The sequence below is a fragment of the Xiphophorus hellerii genome, chromosome 11, assembly GCF_003331165.1.
Source record: "Xiphophorus hellerii strain 12219 chromosome 11, Xiphophorus_hellerii-4.1, whole genome shotgun sequence".
Classification (NCBI taxonomy): Eukaryota; Metazoa; Chordata; class Actinopteri; order Cyprinodontiformes; family Poeciliidae; genus Xiphophorus; species Xiphophorus hellerii.
In genome coordinates, this window is record NC_045682.1 from 26,480,256 (window position 1) to 26,500,351 (window position 20,096).

Sequence of the window (20,096 nt, forward strand, 5' to 3'; positions counted from 1 at the left end):
GGTGTCAGAGTAAAGGAGACTGAATACCATGTACAGAATAAGTGCAGTGAGTCCCAGTTACCTTAGATTTATACTTTGAACCATCCAGACTGAAGAAATGAATTAAGACGAACAAAGACGGAAGTTTTATTCAGTTTTATGTGTGCTGCGTTTTTAAACAGATATGCTGATGGAAGCATTGTGACATCCTTCATGTAGATCATTTCCTCTGTAAATAAAGACTTGTGTAACTTCTCCTTTTTGAAACGTTCCCCTCATGAAGCTTCAGTGTGATTGCACTGGTTTCCTTCCAGGCATGATAGTAGAGCCAGCAGCCTCCCTCTCCTCCCTCCTCCTCCTTCTGCAGGAATCTTAGTATCTCTGCAATGTTCAGCCAGCTAGCTAAATACCACAGGAAAACATAAAGTCTGTAAAACAAGTTCTTAGTTTACAGTGAACAACAAACAAGGGCTCCTCCTCATTCCTGCAGTCATTTCCTGAGTTTTTGTTTGTGTTGATGGCTGCAGTTAATTCAATTATGGAGAATTCAATAGTTTCCAGCTGACACATTTCCCACTTAACAAATAACTGGAAAAGCATTATGAACTTAATGCCTGTGAAAAAATTATCAGGGATTTATTAATAAAAGAGGTTAATTATTTAACCTCTTTTATTAATAAAATCTGCTGTTTTATTGATAAGATCTTGCAGCATGACTATTTCTTTTGGTATTTTCTTGTGTAAATGTACTGCTATAAATTCTGTGCTTCTGCTCATTTTTTATTTTTTTGCTGTGCTCCATTTTTATTTATTCACCCTAAAACTTGCAGATCCCTACTATCCCACACTCTGCTCATCCTTCATTGTGAGCCTCAGTGAGGTCATTTAGTGATCTGGTGTGCATTGGAAGCCAGTCTCCACCCCCCAGCTGAACGCTTCGGTTGCATTCAGCTGAGCTCTCGTCTTTAGGCTGCTCGTGTTGAGTGACATCAGCCTTCAAGTATGCGGCCCGTCGTGGCTGAGCCAGGCGGGATTGGGTGGCTGTATTCATCTCAAGGTGCAGTCTGCTCTCTCTCGACCGCTTCAGTTCAGATAGACGATCAAACACTTCCAGCAGTTTTTCCTGCCAGGTTTAGTTTGTTCTATATTTGAGATCTTTGTCTGTTATGTTCTCGGATAGACAGCGGTATATTGGTTGTGGACTCTCATTTGTTAAAAATGGAATGGGTAACGTAATAGAAACTTTAATAGATCCCATAAGTAGGAAACTCTTCATTTTTGAGGCTTTTCATCCATTCTCCTTTCACAAGTCTGTTGTCCCTTCATGTGGGAGATTATTCGCGCTCATCCCTGCTGCAGGCGCTGATTAACTAAATCTCGGCACACATAACTGATGGTTTTTACATCTGCACACTGAGCAGAGTGTCTTTGATGTTGTATAGAAAAGTGAACGTGTCTTTTTACTGTCAGTTAATATATTTACCATATGTTTTCCTCCTGACATGCACCAGATGTCTAATGTTTTGTCTCGTGTCTTCCAGAATGAGGAGAAACGTAACCTCAGCTTGGGCGGCCATGTTGGATTCGACAGCCTCCCTGACCAACTGGTCAGTAAATCAGTCACACAGGGTTTTTGCTTCAACATCCTCTGCGTAGGTGAGTAACAAAATGTGTTTGTGTGATGATAAAGTGTGAAATATTGGATGTGCTGCAGACATGGTAACCAGAGGAGAGCTGGTGGTGGAAACAACCTACTGTTGGAAAAACAATCCAGACACAATCACGTCCAAGAGCTTTTTCATGTTAACTTTATTTAAGATGAAGTAAAGTTAAATGTATGAAAATAACAGTGACTACAGAAAAGGAAATAAAACAAGGCGTTTAGCCAAAACTAAAACAAAATTTGAAAAAGAGTCTACTGGACATAATTTAGTGAGGTTTTAGGGTGAATACATTCTTGGTAGTGAATGCACTGATCAGAATTTATTGGTTGATTTACAATCCCAGCTTTTTGTGTTGTGTTGAAATAAAACTATTATTTTAAATCATACATGGAGTTGAATTTAATGACTTGGTTTTGATTTATCTTTACCATTTTGATTTAGTAATAGCATGGCTGGCATAGCACAGCAGTCTGTGTGTATCTCCTACAGAATTGTATCTTCACCTTAACTAATTAAAGGCTGCCCACATTTCCATGACGACAGGATGAAACAGAGTTAATTTCCCAGCATGGTTGGGCTGAAGTTGAACTGTTGATGTATAGTCATGTGGTTCTTGGATGTTCATTTTCACACGCACCCTTCACGGTCCTCAAGACAGGACTGCTTTCTTGCAAAGTGAAGGAACTGCAGACATGTGTTGACATGTTGCAGAAAATAGCTTTCTTCTAAATGGTTTTGATCAACTGTGCTTTCTTTCTTAATCTTTATTTATGAAAATCTCATTTATATTAAAAATAACTCTGTAATGACATCAACTCTGAAGGGTGTTATTGTTACCATGGTCTGGTGAGACTTGCACATGGTGAGCTCATATATCTAATTTTTGTTTGACTATGAAAACCATCTGCTGTTGATATTATTTCGCCTCCACTAATTTTGTAATTTTTCAAGTGCTCACTATCATTTGTTCATGCATTCTGAAGTTTTCTCAGATTTTTTGTCAGCACTTTTACTGGTTTTTATTGACTTAATTTCAGGCTACAAGAAGCTCTGGTTCTTTGAAAGTAAAGTGCCAAGAATTCAAGTCTAGATAACTAGACTTTTTCACAGTGGTCTCTGCATAATCGTGTTGACAAGATACCCAAGCTATCTCTGAATAATTTAGTCAATTAACTTTGTTTTATCTTTTTTTTCTCTCACAGGAGAAACTGGCATTGGCAAATCAACATTAATGAACACACTGTTTAACACCATGTTTGAAAATGAGGAGGCGAGCCACTACCAGAATGGCGTGTATCTGCGGCCGCGAACCTACGACCTCCAGGAGAGCAACGTCCACCTCAAATTAACGATTGTTGATACCGTTGGGTTTGGTGACCAGATCAACAAGGAGGACAGGTAAATTTGATAAAATAACAGATCACAGCACTGAAAGATCTTAGTAAATGTCAAGTTTTCTGTAAATCATAAGTGATGTAGTTTGTTTTTTTTTTTCTTTTCAAATCCATTCCTCATCTTTACATTTCCACTTATAAGATGTTGCTATGCAAATGTTGATGTGGATACCAATGAGAGAAACGGAGTATATCACTCTGGAATTCCACACATATTTCTTGTGTCTTGTGGGACTAGAAGGGGAGGAGGTGGGAAAAATAAAGAGGAAGTAGTTTATTTTTTTTTTAAAAACATTTGGCTGTGGAATGGCGCGTACTCGCTGTAGCTCAGCCAGCAAGCTGCACTCTCACGCTCTTTGATAGCAGTGTTCTCTGTGGGCCTTATGAACCAACACGCTGAAGGACGGACCCTGCAGCGAGCTGGAAATGAACACAGGGAGCTTCAAAAGGTCAGAGCGTGTGCATACCACAGAGAAGATTGAAGAGAGATGTGAAGGTAGAGGACAGATGACTGTAAACATGGTGCTTACTGAGGAAATGGAAAAGATTGTTAACCTCTGTCTCACTATGAGCAATAAAATGTTAGTGATGTGGGACATCCTGAAGTTGAGTAGGAGCCAAGATGGTTTAATCGTCACTACTGCATGACACAATTAACAACATTCATCTGCTTTATTATAAGCTTTTCTTGTTAAAATATTTTGCAATGTAAGATTAAAATGATTATTTGAGAACAAACTACGGAACTGTGTTGAATTTAAAGGCTGACTTCATACAGCAGCAGCTCTGCACTTTGAGCTCGTTTCTGCTAAGCCTAAATGTGCTTCATCTAAAATAAATATGTAAAAAAAACGTGTCAGACATCACAGGTAGAATTTCAAATGTGCTCAAGGCTGGGAAAAATAAGACAGCAGCAGAAATGACTCATGGAAATAAGATATTAACAGAGGAGCTAATGAGTTGTCAGATGATTTTGTGCAGCTATTGCTACCATTCCCACTATGTACTTTTTTAAAATGTATTTTTGATGGAAAGCACTGCTAGTCTTGGGCTTCTAAGTTTAGCTGAATTGAGTTATTGACTGTCCTGAACTCTGTGTTCCCTTTATTTTTCACCACAGTGCTTCAGTGTGTTATTTGAGTCTCTTTCCTGGATAGACAGAGCTAAGTCTTTTTTTTTTTTTTTTTTTTTTTTAGAAAGTACTCCTGGCTTAATTCTTACTTGCATAGCTGCAGCTGCACACCAGTGGCTTTAATGAATAAAGCCACTGGTTAAGCTGTTGCTGTCACTAGCTTTCTGTACAATTAGTTTTTCCCTGCTCATAGAAAATACCCCCATCCCAGGGCTTATATTTAGCTTTGCCTCTTTTCAGGTCATTTGACAAACCTATGGCTGCCATTACATTTTCTTTGTTTTAGAACATGCCCCTGCCTTCAGGACTTCTGTCCTTAACTGTTTCTCTTCACTGACTGAAGCTATCAGTTTATGTCTTGTTGAGATTTGCTGTTCCTAACTTTGTGCAGCCTTTTTAAAAATTCTTATTTAAAGACCTTTTGTACTTTTGTTTTTCTTACCCATAGAAATGATTAGTTAGCTTTTCTTCAAGAAGCCGTTAACAAAGCTGTTGCACCCTCAAGTCTAGCTACTTTGTGTTTCTTCTTGGTGGAAAAGACTCCTTGCTTGGGGCTTCTGTGCTTTTTCTTCATTTGGTTTTTGTCCTCTCAGTCCCTAGCCATTCATGACAGATGCCACTTTTTGCAGAGTCTGCTGTTCAGATTATTTGAATTAAATTTGGACTGAACTGTTTGACTTGTAGGTCTTTAAAGGGATTTAACTTGACATTTGTTTCAAATTGTTGCTACACATAAAAGTACTAAACTAAGTACATTTTACATATTTACATGGTGTAGATTTCTACTGAATGCTCTGTGACAAGTGTTAAAGTCAAACTTGGTTTTGGAAAACACAGCATTTAGTGAGATTTGTATATGGAACAAAATGTCTTGATCCGGACATCCCAAACAAAGATAGCAACAGAACATAAACAGAGAAAACCCTGGGGCTGAACAAACATCATCTGGTTTAAAAAGAAATTAACTTTTATTTGTGGGATATATTCGTGATGAAAAATGAACCAAACTGTACATATTATAAGCTGCTGTATTTAAATCAAACGACTCAAACACATGCTTACTTTAAAGGAAATTACTGTTTCCTGGTCAAGCCAACTGAAATTAGACTGCAGATAAATTCTGCAGCTGCACTGAAAACTGATTTATCATTTTTGGAGGGTAATTTATTTATTTTTGTTCATGTAATCAAGCAGCTGTGAGCAAGTTGAAGTATATTTCAGCCATTCTGTTAGTTTTTCCAGTGCCATATTTTACATTTCTTAAAATTTCTTTGGTTAATTAAAGAAACTTCTTCTTTGGTGTTGAGAAACATTATGCTGTTGCTGTCTGTTTGTAACAGTGTTTTACTTTTAGAAAAACTCTGGGTTTTATCCACATCTTTAAATTTCTCATGAGAAAAACATGACCAAACTGAAGTTTTCATGTTTATATCCCACACGAACAGACTGATTGTAGCGTTTCAGTCAGACGTCAGTAAGATCATTTTGGAACTAAGCTGTACAACACTAAGCTGAGAACTTGGCATTGAATCAGAACACACAGTAACTGAAAACATAATTCTCCTGGTTTGTTTATTCAGCGACAAGTTCATATTTCCTTACAGATTCATTATAACACATGAATGGGAAGAAAAATATTTAGCTTTAGCAAAAAGGCATAAATCCGGCTTGTCTTTGGCTTGATCCACAGTTACAAGCCAATCGTGGACTACATCGACACCCAGTTTGAAAACTATCTGCAGGAGGAGCTGAAAATCAAACGCTCGCTGTTTAACTACCATGACACCAGGATCCACATCTGCCTTTACTTCATCGCCCCAACAGGACACTCCCTCAAGTCCCTGGACCTGGTCACAATGAAGAAACTGGACAGCAAGGTATACATAAGTGACATGCACGCTCTTTTACCCTATGGCCTAGAAACTAACTCCTGCTTACCTGAAATCCAAACCTCTCCTTCACTTTGTATGGAGGGGATTTGAATGAACTGCTGGGATTCCTCATCTGTCTCTGTCAGGGTGTGGATTCTTTGTTCTGAAAGAAAAAAAGACTTAAGTTTTCACTTGGTGGTAGGGTTTCAGGAAGAGGTATTTTGAGGTAACATGAGTTGTTTTTGTTCCTTTTTTGTTATAAAAATTGACTTTAAAATCCTGGATTATAAACAATCTGTTTTTTGTGAATACCATCAAATTGAAAAGACAACGTAAAAGACATTTACTGCAAATGTAGTTTTATTTTCTTTTTCAGAACTACAAATAACTATTATATTTTCCTACTTTCTTGATACATTCAAATTGAACTATCTGAACAAGGCCATGTTTATAATAAAAAGTATTTTAGTTTCAGAGCGTGCTGTCTCCAAAAGGCACAATGCAGATTCACAAATATACCATTGTTGGTTAAACAAAGGATTCACATCTCTGAAAATATGCAAATATAAGTTCCTCCAAGTTTAGCTCACAATTTTTTAAATTGAATGTACTGTTTCTCGTGATAATTTCTACAAAATTATTAAAAAAATGAAAGCTGCCTAAGACGTGAGAGAGTGAGTTTTGATTTGCTAATATAACTTTACACAAACCATAAGAAGGTTTTCTGTCATAAATGATCAATCCTCTTCTTTTTTAATTCAACCGGGTGGGTCGACAAAGAGTAGTCTGGGTTACTCAGCTCTGCAGTTAAAAAGGATTTCACTATGAATTTAAAATAAAAATGACAATATTGCAAAGATTTTAAACTATTTAACATCTTATGATAGCTACTAGCACAGTTAGCTAATCGCAGGGACAAGAATTAGTAGATCCTAACCTTAACTGATATTTCCAAAAGATTTCCAACATCTGCTAATCCTGAATGTTTCTTGACACAGAAATGAAATTCTGTAAAGGATAAAACAGCAACTTTGCTGGAATACGCTGCATGCATTTTTTCCCCCTATAGTTTCCATTTCTAAACCTTCTAACACTTTTTTCCTTTCTTTGACTTCATTACCTCTTTGACAAAACTAACCTTGAAAACTGCTGAGTCTTTTTGACTTCATGACAACTTCTACATGCAGTGTTCATTGATATGGAGAAGACTGTTTTCTTCCAGTCAAGGTTGCTCAAACATAAATCTGCTTTGAGTCACTGCTGTTTTCTCAGTTCATCATAAAAAATTGTCCTCTTGGTGCCATGTCTAATAAATTTAAGTTTGACTTTGACATATCTGCAGCTGACATGCTTGCAGGTCAATAATCAACTGCGTTCTAGTCAATAGTCACACTCAAACGTATCGATTTCTGGCATTTTCATTGCTCTCTTGCAAGTTTTACTACTGACACTATTGGCTTGCGGCTAATCTGTTTTGCTGCATTTCTGTTTAGTGTAGCTGACTAGACATGCAACCCCTGGCATTATTCCAGCCAGACAATATGATGAAAATAATCTCCTCAAAATAGAGAGCGTAAAGTAAATCAGTTTGATTTTAAACAACATTGTTGGGATTGGAAAAATGAAACCTGTAGGTTTTTGCATTTTATTTTTAGTTGGAAATATTTTTACCTGAAATAAGTCAGATTATGGCTACATTGTTATAGCCACAATTAATGAATGGGGTGTATATCATGAAAATCTTTAAAAAGTAACAGGAGAGACAGAGGCAATTTTAAAAAAATCGTAATAAAAGTTTATTAAATGACTTCAACGCATTAAGCTTTTTTTGATGGTTTGAAGACAAAGTTTTTGTAGTTTTATATAATTAACATCAAGCCATAAGACATTTTCAGTAATCAAACATTTGTTGCATCACCAATTTGATGCACAGCGTCTTGTTCTGAGATAGTTTACTTGCCACCCACACAGTGTTTCTTTGTTATGGCTACTGACAGCTCTGCTGCACAAATGACTGAGGCAGTCTTTGAGCCGTTGGTTGTTTTTTTTTTTTTTGCCGGTGCACAAGTAATAAATCCTGGATAAACAGATGGAGATCGTGTAACTAGAACCTGCTGCTTTTACCTCTGCCAACCTTCAATTCATGTCTGCCAAATACCTCCCGATACTATTCATAGCACTTACTGCTAGCTTAGCCAAGACTCACTCTCAAGGAACAGAAACTGGGTCGTGTTTAGGGAAAATATATAAAGTGAGTGTGCAATGGCTCAAAAGATATCTTCAGAATTAATTTAGGTTTTTTATTTATTACGACTTAACCCAATTCACAAAACTTTGGCCGTTGTTAAAGCCTTGAAAAGGGAAGCCAGGCTACAATTTTGAGCTAAGACTAAACCTGTTCACACTTCAGATAAAGGGAAGAGATCCAAATATCAGAACTCCTGGTGAGTCAGTTGAGCTGACCACTGAGCTTCAGAGCTGTTTAACAGCCAATAGGACGATCAAATCCTGGCACATGACATTTGCCAGCTGTCTACTGACACAATCCAAATAATCACAGCACACACAGCCAAGTCTCTAACCTGCTGTTGTGAAAAGAGGATGTCATTTACCTGAGCGAAAGTTTTCTAGATTTTCAAGTTGAAACTGGTGAGCTGTTGATGTTTTACAGTTCGAAGCCTCAGTACTTTATTTGTGGCTGATAGTGTTTTTTAAAGTAAAGATCCAACTTATGTTTGTGATTAGCTTTTGCCCTAAAATTGATTAAAATGAGATGTGATGTCTCAATGTATTGTGCTTATATTTTCAAATTTATGAGCACAGGGGTCAAACTCATTACACACACCATCCATACTCTTATCCAGCCTGCTGCTCTCTCCTCTACATGTTTACAAGATTTATCTGCTAGCAGGCGATGCAACACACTGAGCACCTTTGTTTAAGTCACTGTCACTGTGACGGGCTGTAATATTAACATGTTGATGTCAGTTGAGGACATGAAACAGTTAGCTTTGTTGATTTTATCTGATTTTATGTTCATGTATTTTGTATAATTTTGCATTGCTCTTGATATGGATTACCTTTGCTAGATGTATTTAACTGATTCTGACCTGCTTTTATTTTATCATTTAACTTAAAACAGGAGATTCAGTAAAATAATTTAGTTTTTTGACAGTGCAGAATAACTTGATGGTAAAATTACCTTCCATACTGTGTCAGATAAGGTTTAGTCTGAAAACTGAAAAAGAGAATTGATCTGTGTATTTTTGTCTGACATGTATTTATGTGACAGGTGGGGGAAAAAAAACCTTAACAAATGTTTTTTGTCTTTAAATTTTCATGTCAAACTTAGAATCTAAATGTTGTTATATAAGCAGAAAAAAGGATGATTTTTATATATAACATTATAATTTGATATGATGATGGACAGACTGTTAAAAAGGATCAAGACTTCTAATAAAGTTTTCAATTCAAGATTTTTTTCTATAAATATTTGTGATTATATTATAGTCTTAATTGAGTGAATTGCCATTAATATTCTGCTGGTTTAGGGAGAATAAAACGCAAAGTGTCACAAATTGCATCCACGGCTGTTTTTCCAGTGATTGTTTTCTACATGTGAACTGAAAGGTATTTACAGCTGGTGGTCCTGGTTGTTCACAGCAAACAGAGCTATTTTGGCTTTCTGGTCAGCTGGGAAAACCCGGCTGTGGGAAGTGAACAAGCATCACTGTCCGCTCCTTCCTTTGCCTACATGTCCAGCCATGTTCCCCTCCATGTCCTTCAGGAGACATACAACGCCGTTATCAGTCCTGGGTAGCGATTAGTGAACATGGTTTGTTAAATAAGGGTGAGAACATGATGCTGGGGTGCCCAGCTGCAGATTAATGATCCAGCAAAGTGTGATGAGGTTGTAATTTGACTCCTAATGAGAGCTAGCTTTTGCTCAGAGGCTCACTGTGGGATTGATTTGAGTGGATCTGTGGGAGTTTTCACATCATCCCACATAGATTTTCAGCAAAGCAGCTGTATGGAGGAATGCAGACGAATTATATTTATTTCTGCACATCTGTTGCTGATTCTGTAAGGAATGCAGTTTGTTTTCATAATGGCATCTTATTCTATGAGTGTCCATCAGTTCTAGCTTAACTTATTTACTGTTTTGCTTTCCTGGCACCTGTGGTAAATATGTGTAAGAGTAATCAAATAATCACTTTTGCTGGAGGCTTGATGACTCCAACATGGCTCTTTTTTAGCCCTCAGTTTTGGAGATATTTTTTTTCTATTATTTACGAGAAAAATAAAATTGTCACTGTTGCAATTATTTTAGACTTTTCTAATCATTTAACTCGCTGTATATATGGAAAGTTTAGATAAGTTGCTATCTTCACCTGAATATTAGTTAAATTGCATGTTGTTATTTTGTAGGACAGCTGAGAGTTACAGGACTATGCGTTACATTTTATTTCTTCCCCAAAGAAACAGGAAGTCATGAATTACTGAAAAAAGTGTGAGTAAAGTAAAAATATTAATTCAATTCAATTAAAAATTACATTATTAATCCAGGAAGGAAATTACATGTTGCTGTAACTCGTATCATACGACTTTCTTCAGCAGTAATATAGATGCTTATGGCTCTGTGAATCTCCTGCAGTGCCCTGTGTTACAGCAGTTCTGAAGAAGCCTCTGACTGAAGAATCTCTGACAAAAAACAAGAAAAACTGCTGCTGTTAATTATTGTGAAAGACGTGTCGAATTCCGAGGCAGATGGACTCAGATTGAATCCACACTTGCATATTTTCATGCATATGGCAAACTCATAAGTGTCACATAATTTGCATGTTTTTTTTCTTCGTTGCATAAAGATGCATTTCACCGTCTACCCTTTTGGTTGGTTTCATCCTCTCTTTAGGTCAATATTATTCCCATCATTGCCAAAGCGGACACAATCTCCAAGAGCGAGCTTCACAAATTCAAAATCAAGATAATGAGTGAACTCGTGAGCAACGGCGTCCAGATCTATCAGTTCCCGACAGACGACGAAGCTGTTAGTGAGATCAATGCCTCCATGAACGTAAGTCACATTTTGTTTTACTTTACAGAAGTGGATGGTTTCATCTGGCAAATTCATAGATTCTTTTAAGATTGGCATGAAATGTTACTTTAGTGGCATCACTTTGCAAGCCAACAGATTTTTATTTATCTGCAGAATGACCAACACAGTAAAACGTTACTAGGTGTTACTATGATTCCAGTGTATTTTTTTCTTTACACAAAAGTAGTAGGCGTATTTGTAGTAGGATAAATACAGAAAAAAGAAACAGATTGCATAAAACTATTTTTCCTTCTTTCTTTCCTTCCTTCATTTATTTATTTACCTGTTTTCCAAGTTGCCATGTCTGCCTTAAATTCATGATAAAATTTGATATTTTGGAACTGAAATCTTTGGAAATTTGAGGCTCGTGCTGTATGATACTGCTGCGGTGCATACTGAAGCACTAGTTTCCACATTTGGCTTCAAATATCATTCCGTACATTTTGTACAGTCTTGTAAAGGTAACTACAATTTCTGCTATTTTGTTTTCTTTCTATAATAATAAAGCAATGCAAGTAAAACTAATCATTTTACTCCAAAAAACGTAATTTTATGACTTTATGCAAAAAAGTCACAAATAATTCCAATGAAATATTGCAAAAGCGTTGAAATAAAACTAGTGGAACTGATTTTCCTGGGAAGATTTCCATTTTTACTTTTGTTTCTATATAATGAGATGTTTTCAGTTTACCCACTTATGTTCAGATGCACAAATGAGAGTACATTTAATTCAGCGGTTTTATCCTTGTGCACTCTCCTGATCTATTTATAGTCCGTTGCATCAGTGCCTACGCCCACCATCTTGTCCCCCTCAGCTTCATCCCAGTTGGTTTCAGCTCGCCATCGAACAGTTGAGGAAGCATGTTGGGTCTGTTTCCACACGGCCCCCTGCTGTCAGTCCCACAGAGACTCCGTGTCTAAAGGAGCAATTAAAATACCTTCATCAGAGGCTTGTGTTTGAATTATCACCTCCAGTAAAACTGATGCAAAAGATATTGCATTCAGAAAACCATTTTTGTGGGGTAAATGAGGAAAAGCAAGGACTTAAAATTGTAACATGGAAAATGTAGGCCATGTTGGAAGCCCCCTGGTTATGTCTCTATTTACAGCTGGATCTTTTGATCTTTCTAACATTTATGGACCTTTCTGCCTGTGCAGGCCCACCTGCCATTCGCTGTGGTCGGAAGCGTGGAAGAAGTCAAAGTGGGGAACAAAACGGTGAGGGCCAGACAGTATCCCTGGGGAGTGGTGCAAGGTAAGAGCTGCTCACAAAGACTCAGTCACAAGAAGGGTGTGTTTGTTTCAGCACAAGCAAACAGGATTGTGTGCTGTGTGTTGAATGTTAGTCGTGTTGGAGAACACACAGATGGAGTACCAAACTAGGGTTGGTCTAAATACCAATGAGTTTAATTAACATTTTATTCATAGTTTCTTGAGGCAAATGTTGACTAGATGCGAGCAAACACCCAAAACAACTAAACAAAACTTGAATTAAACCACATTTCCAACATTAACATTTATTTTTATTGTCTAGTTTTGGGTTGTGCATTTCAGGTCAGGTCAGATTTTTTCCTGTAGTTATTTCCAGTCATGAAGTTATGAACTATGTACTACTTGAAAGGAATGTTGTTTAACATTCTGATCAACCTCAAAGTAGATATGAATCACCATTATGTGCAATTTATAAGAATTCCTAAGATTACAATTAACCAGTTTTTATTTTCTTAAGTCACACTAAAGGTTTTTTTATTATTTATTCTGTAATAAGAATATGATTATTGAATAGATGAATCAGGACGCTGTAGCTGCTTGTAAAAATTGTGAAACACTGGATGTAAAATATTAAAAAACAGTGACTCACGAGTCCTGACAAGAAATAAGTTCAGACATTTTGCAACCGTTTTGTAATAATATGTAGAATGAGTGTCACCATTTACTTGCTTTAAGTTTGTGAAATGTTAATTTGCTCTTGTGGCATTTTGCTGTGGGATTATTGTTTGTTCAGTGTAAAAGCAGAACCAAAATTTAAGATTTAGTAAGTGCATTAAAAGTAACAGTTTACACCAAGTTAAACTCAAAAGCTGTTCTTTTTTTTTGAGTCTTTTTTGGTTTTTGAGACTTTTTTTTTTTACTGTTTTATATATATCTGGTCAAGGTAAAAGCGGTAGATTCTTGCTGGAACTTAAATAATCTTAGCATTTTCCTTTTTATTCCTTGTTTATTTGTCTATTTTTCAACATATCTTTCTCTTCGCTTAAAGACAAAGCAACTTTAACATTGAGTTCTTCTTTAGCTGTGTGTTTTTTTTAAATTTTTTTAGTGTTTGATCACATATCTTTGTCAATGGTCATAAACTGCCAGTGGCAAAGTGTGAACTGCACACTTTGTTGGCCGATTTATTTCTAACCATAACCCTGTTAATGTTCCACGTGTGATTTCCTGTGAAGGAAAACGTAGTAAAAGGGCAGAAGGGTAAATGGCTTCCTTTATAAAGTTGCTAATATTTGCTGGAATCTGTTAGTTTTCGATCTGTATGGCTTTCTGTGTGTCTGTGGCTTTTTACCTGGAACATGTTTTTATAGAGATGTCACCTCTAGTGCCTGCCTGCTTTCTTAGGCGTTTTTTCCCCCGCTCCTCATTCCTCATTGTTTGTCAGTGCTGGTACACAGTTTAATTTAATAACGTGACAGAGATGCACAGTGAGAATGTTGCTGCTCATGTGGGAGCTCCTCTCAGGAACTGGCTCCCTCCTCTTCTCCTCGGTTTACTGCTCTCTCTGGCTGAATCCCTCTTCCCATTATGCTCTGACCATTCTCATTCTCCAACCCTCAGAGGATGCTCGCTGGTTATTTATGAAGCTTTTTGTGTGTTTCCCGGGGGACAGATTTATTTTTCTTTTTGTTCTGGAGTCACAACAAAGCAACAGCTCAGTAACAGATTAACAGCAGTTGAAAACAGCCTACTTTCACTATTAAGCTGGACATTTTCTACATTTACTATGTTGGAAATTATGAATCTCAGTTAAAAGGTAACTAATAAACCTTTATTTACCCTTAATTTGGCCTTTAACAGTTGTTTAGCTAAGAAGCTAATGACACTGTGTAGAAAGCAATTTGATTTTTGTTTTTCTGCCACTATTCCTCCATTTCTGCCGAGCATGAAACGGCTGAATTCAAAGTGATATAAGGTTCACTTGTCTTTTTCTGAAAAATGTATCACATTTATTTAATTATTATCCTTTCAACACATTTTTAGGTGAATATAAAGCCAGGAGGTGCAGGACAGCAGCCCTCTGTTTTCGCTCTGTTGGCTGAAATGAGGAGCTCCATCAGAGAAAACCGTTAGTTCATGCCAGATGTCATATAGATTGGTTATGTAGCCTCTTGAAAAGAGCCATGAGAAATTTCCATCTCCTTGAAGAGAGACAGAGGAAGAACTGTGCTGTGACAAAAACAGAGTAATTGTAGGGAGCTCAGTGAGTGTGTTCTTGTCTTCCCTCGGGATCTCATGACTGTTATCTCTGTGCTCTTCCTGACTTGTGTGACATAGGGCAGAGCTCTGGTATTTCTGCTCTGAAGCCTGATGGTCGAGTGTTTGTTATGCAGCAAAAACATTTTCAAGTGCTTTGTGCGAAAATGAATGTGTGGAAGCAATGCATGCATGCAAAGAATGCATTTCATTCTCAGTCATTATGTTGCAATGCTGTCATGTTAGGAATGTCAGATAGTTGATATGTAGGTTAGAGATGTTTAAAATGCATTTAATTACATAAACATTACGAGTACTTGGATGTTTTTGATTCACCTGAACCCCATTTATCCATAAACACTCCAATAAACTCTCGTATAGTATTAGGTTAAAAATTAACATCTTAATTTTATGATCATCTACTTCTGATGATCATAAATTTCTTATTCAGTTTTGGGTTTCTAATAACTATTTTAAATCATTCTTTCTCCAGTGCAGTCTTATTGTTAAACTGGAATTATTATTCTTGATTACTCAACTAGATTTGGGGTGTAAAGTTTAAATTACAAACATAGATAGACCCTCATTAATATGTTCATGAGTTCCAGAAGGACCAGAGGCTTTTGTAGCTTTCAGGAAGGTCTTGTCAAATGTCTGACTGGATAGTTGACCTTCTTCTTATTATAATAATAAATGGTAGTGATCCAATAATATCTCTATACCTGCAAACTATTCTTCATTAAAGCCAAACAGCTCAACCTTTATCTCCTCTGATCCAGCAAACTTTATTCAAATGTCCAAATGTTGATTTTTAATTTTTTATTCCTTGGTTACCACTCTATGTCTTGGTGTTTATGTAAAGTCGCCTCAGTTTGAGGTCTGGCGTTTCTGTTCCAGCAGTTTTAAGTTCAATGCAGCTTTGAATTTGGTCCTTCCTTGGTTGTTCTTGGTCATCCTAGGTAGGATCTGTTCTGGATAAAAAATTTGGTCAGATGGGTAAAAAATTGGACTGAATGGGATGTTTCAACATAATGTTCCCAAACACACATTACAATTATGTTGTTTTTTTTTTTTTTTACAAAGGATAAAGCAGGAAAACATAAAGCTTTAGTAACGCTACAACCTCAGAGTGTTGTTTAAAATCAGAGTCTGTGCCAGGAAACCAACCAGTTTAAATGAGCCTTAAAGTCATCATTAAAAGGCCAGAATTAGATTATTTCCTGTATTTCGTATTTTCTGTGTGTTATCAGACCACTCAGGGGGCTTGTGGGACCAGGACACACCTCAGTTAAGAGTTTTCCCAACTTCTGATTACTTGAATTGTTGAAATGTTCCATGATCCAAAAAAATGGGCTTTAGTGGTATTTGTAACCCCAGAATCTGAGATTCACAGCGGTCGAATCGTTCATAATTTAAGTGTAGTCGTTTCATTTTGTTGTTTCTATGTTACTGGGGCAACACGCAGTGGTTTTTGTGACTGTGGAGAAAAAATCACATGCACTTATCAGCTTGTTAGTGACGGCGCAGTGTGGATTCTCTGTTCAGCTTTTTCGGTTTGAATATTAATTAGACAAAATGAAAACAAAATGCAATCAAATATATTATTATTTGCATTTTAAAAATTAAAGGTTAAAAATAGATTAGGACAGGATTTTTTTTTTTTTTACCCCATCAGTCAAAATGACAGACAATGAAAATCGTAGCCCAACCTCTCAGGATGCCTGTTGGCATCAGGATTCAACCTCTCCGCTGTCAGCAGATTTCCTTGCTTCTGCTCCTGAGGGCTGAGATCTGCCGTCAGTCACAGGGTTGGACTTTCTCTCAGCAGGAGGCCAGAGCAGGGAGGTGATGAGGAACCCAATGAGCAGGCAGCTTCTGAACTGAACAGAGTGGTTTTCTTTTTTACTGTGCTTTTCCTGATGGGTTGTTAGCCAGCAAAATTTGTGCACTCGTTCTTAAAGATGTTTTAAAAATAAATGTAGAGTTTCTGTAGTTTTCACAGCAACAGGAATGTGCTGGTAGTTGTTTAGTTGCTCTCTTTTGCCTTGACTAATATGAAAATTGTATTCTGCTTAGCTGATATGTTTGTCATTTTTCACCAGTCAGGTTGCTTTGAAAGTCACATGGTGGTTTTTACGTTTTAAAGTCTTGCAGCCTATTGTGGCATTTAAACACTCGCCTTCTCCCACCCCCTCGCTGCCATGTGTGGGGTCATGACCCATGTAGTCCATGTACTTTCAGTCTGCACATGCCCCTTGGGTAAAGATGGAATTGTACTTTGATTTCAATTCAACAAAGCTTTGTAGATTTTCCTCTTATTTATGGAGCAAAGACCGGGTATTTGATGGTCCCAAAAGCCTCAGAAGTTATTTTTTCCTTGTCCACCTTGTGGGTCTGTTTGAATTCTTTCTGTGGACCTTTACAAAAATGGGAACATTAAATTTTATTCCATGAAATGTCTGAAATATTTTTCTTTGAAATAAATGCTTTCTGCCACTTAGTATGTGGCTCCTCTGTTCACACACAGCATCCATGTTTTTCATAAGCTGAGCTCAAACTAACAGAGGGAGGTGACTTCTCCAGAACGGTTCATATCGTTTGGCTTCAGCAGAACAGAAATTATTCCTAAAGCAGCATAAACGCCTCTTCTTCTGTCAGTCAGTCAGGAAACACGTCCTGCTGTTTTTCCTGAAGTAATCTAACTCAGAGCAACTCGCTAAGACAAAAATTAAACTGTTATTAGATTTGACTTGAAATCAAAACTTAGTACTTTATAAAAGATTTTATGTTCCCTGAAATTTTCCACTTTTTTTGTAAAGCTATAAACATTAATAAATTCTGAGATGTTAGGGGACTGCCCAATAGAAAAGATTTTTATAAATAAATGTTTTGTGCCGCCATTAGCCTGTTGCCTTCAAAAGTCTAAGAAATAATGAATAGAATCAATCTGTTTCATTTCACATTATGAACATCTCCTTTAACAGTGTTTTGAGTAGGCTTCCAAGAATTGATACAGAACATTATTAGACCATCCTCACTTTGAGACCTGGTGGTGGCAGCATCATGCTGTGGGGATGTTTTTCCTCAACAATGGAGGAGTTGATGGGAATGTGGTCGGAGTTAAACAAAAGGATGTCTAGGAAGAAAATCTGTTAAATTCATCTTGAGCTTTTTTTTTTTTTTTTTTAAAGTAAAAATAGACATGAATTTCAGCATCTATATGTGCAAAGCTGATGGCGACATACAGCAGCCTGCAGCTATAAACGCAGATGCGTCCCATACTTTCTAGATTTGTGTTTGACAGAAAGTTTGAAAACCATTTCTCCTCGTCCCTCCACATAGCAGTCACTATAACTGTGGCCTATTAAAGTCTGAACAAGTTCAATGAGTATAAATATTTTTATTGTAGTATTGTATTGACGGTAAAAAGTGAGCTAAAAGAAAGCTCAGAGGATTTAGGTCTGAATATTTAGGGAATTTGATTTGAAAAGTGAGCAACACTGCATATTTCAGATCTAATAGTAATGTGTGCCTATTTTCTCTTTTAGTTGAGAACGAGAGCCACTGTGACTTTGTAAAACTCCGAGAGATGCTGATCCGGGTCAACATGGAGGATCTGAGGGAGCAGACGCATGCCCGCCACTACGAGCTGTACCGGCGCTGCAAGCTGGAGGAGATGGGCTTTAAAGACACAGACCCAGACAGCCAGCCCTTCAGGTAGACCGAGAGAACCTCACTCAGAGTCCACCGGGATGGACAGGGTGCAAAACCACAGAACTGCTCAAATGCCAACGTCGGACAACAATCTCTATTGTTTAGCAACAATAACTTTCTCTATTTTTAACTCTTTGCCGTCTCGTTTCATTCCTGCAGTCTTCAAGAAACATACGAAGCCAAGAGGAAAGAGTTTTTAGGGGACCTGCAACGTAAAGAAGAAGAAATGAGGCAAATGTTCGTAAACAAAGTAAAAGAAACCGAAGCAGAACTCAAAGAAAAGGAACGAGAGGTAAGTGAGAAATAAGTTGCTATTTCTCTCCTTGATTTACATGTTCTGGGCCTTCAGTTTTGCTCAGGTTCATCTGACAGTTCCTGTTTTAACAATTTTCACCGACCAGCAGCAAAGATATATCACATGATGTCGATTATGATTGCAAATTTTAGTTAAGACGGCTAAGAAAACTCAGAGCTGGTCTTGTTAACCGACAGAACAGCAACAGTTCTGGCTAATGGCAGCTCAGCTCAAACTTCCTAACAATTAAGAAATAAAAATATTCTTTAGTTAGTATCTCATCCATAAGTTTGATTTTGAAGTTGGGATTGGGTTTAGGCTTTGTGATCATTTGCCATCAGGAGGTCTTAACTGAGACATCTTCAGTCTCTACCAAGGCAGCATTACTGTTTTAAACCGGAGATAATGATCTGAAACAAACTAATGAGTTTTTCCTTTTTCCACGCTCCACCTCTTCTCTGGTTTTTCTTTTGATAGAATCAGCCGTGGGTCTTTACTGCTTGTCCTTTCTGATGTATGAACATTCATTCATGGTTGTTGTTTCAGAGTTCACAAACACTTAAGTTCTATAGTAACACATAAATTTCCCAGGATGGTAAACACTGCAGGCTGTATTAGAATAAAAGTTGAAAAGTGCTGTGTTGACATTTTTAGGATCAGATCATTCCATTCATTTCTGATGTGGATTTAAATCTAGAAGTACTCAGAGGTGTCATAGATGTTGTTTGGAGTTGGGATAAATATCTCCAAAATGAAATACCTTTACTTATTGCTATTATTGTTTGCAATTTTACTTGTGCGATGGCTTATATAAGGCACTATTCTGAATATGATTTGTAAAATTCCGTATAAATTTTTGCGCTTCTGTATAAATAGGATCACTTTTGGCAGAGTGTTGATTTAGAAACTTGCAGAGTTTTCAAGGTCACATTGTATACGTCATAAACAACATTTTGTTAAAGTTTTGGTGTGATGTGTGAGTGAAAAGAGTGTATATTGTATCCTGAAAAACAGGAAAGTGTGCACGCAGTTATCTGTCACGTTTGGTGGACTGGATTTTATTTTAGAGGAGCCTAACTCATCAGATGCTTGTGGGATAATTAGCACACCACAGTGAGGGGGTTGTCAATTACTAAAAGAAGACATGAATTTAAAGCATGTAGTTTGTGGATAGTGGCTCCAATTTTATTATTTATTTTTTGAAGATATCCGTCCATCCTTTGGTCACTCAATATGCTGGTCTAGTTGTTAATTCATCTGTTATTTGATGATTTGGTGATTCTTTTCAGTCATTCTCTGGTTATGGCAGCATCCATTTTAAAGCCTGACTACTGCATAAATATTTAGCATGAATTCACAGTTCTTCATCACTTTTGTTAATAATAAAATTGGATACAAGAGAACAGAGTCTGGAAAAGTCAGAACATTTGATACAAAGCTGGAGAAGAATGAACAAAGGTAGAGTTGATCAGTTAAATACAGAA

The 20,096-nt window shown here is 37.0% G+C and overlaps 1 protein-coding gene across 3 annotated transcripts in view; it reads left to right on the forward strand.

Moving 5' to 3' along the window:
* septin8a (septin 8a) overlaps positions 1–20,096 on the forward strand; it is a 41,259-nt gene that overhangs the window by 11,036 nt on the left and 10,127 nt on the right. For all 3 annotated transcript variants that reach the window (XM_032575737.1, XM_032575739.1, XM_032575740.1), the window contains exons 2-8: positions 1,521–1,635; positions 2,846–3,041; positions 5,860–6,046; positions 10,953–11,114; positions 12,294–12,390; positions 18,152–18,320; positions 18,477–18,609. In XM_032575737.1, the coding sequence (XP_032431628.1) occupies positions 1,521–1,635; positions 2,846–3,041; positions 5,860–6,046; positions 10,953–11,114; positions 12,294–12,390; positions 18,152–18,320; positions 18,477–18,609 (1,059 nt within the window). The remainder of the gene's footprint in view (positions 1–1,520; positions 1,636–2,845; positions 3,042–5,859; positions 6,047–10,952; positions 11,115–12,293; positions 12,391–18,151; positions 18,321–18,476; positions 18,610–20,096) is intronic.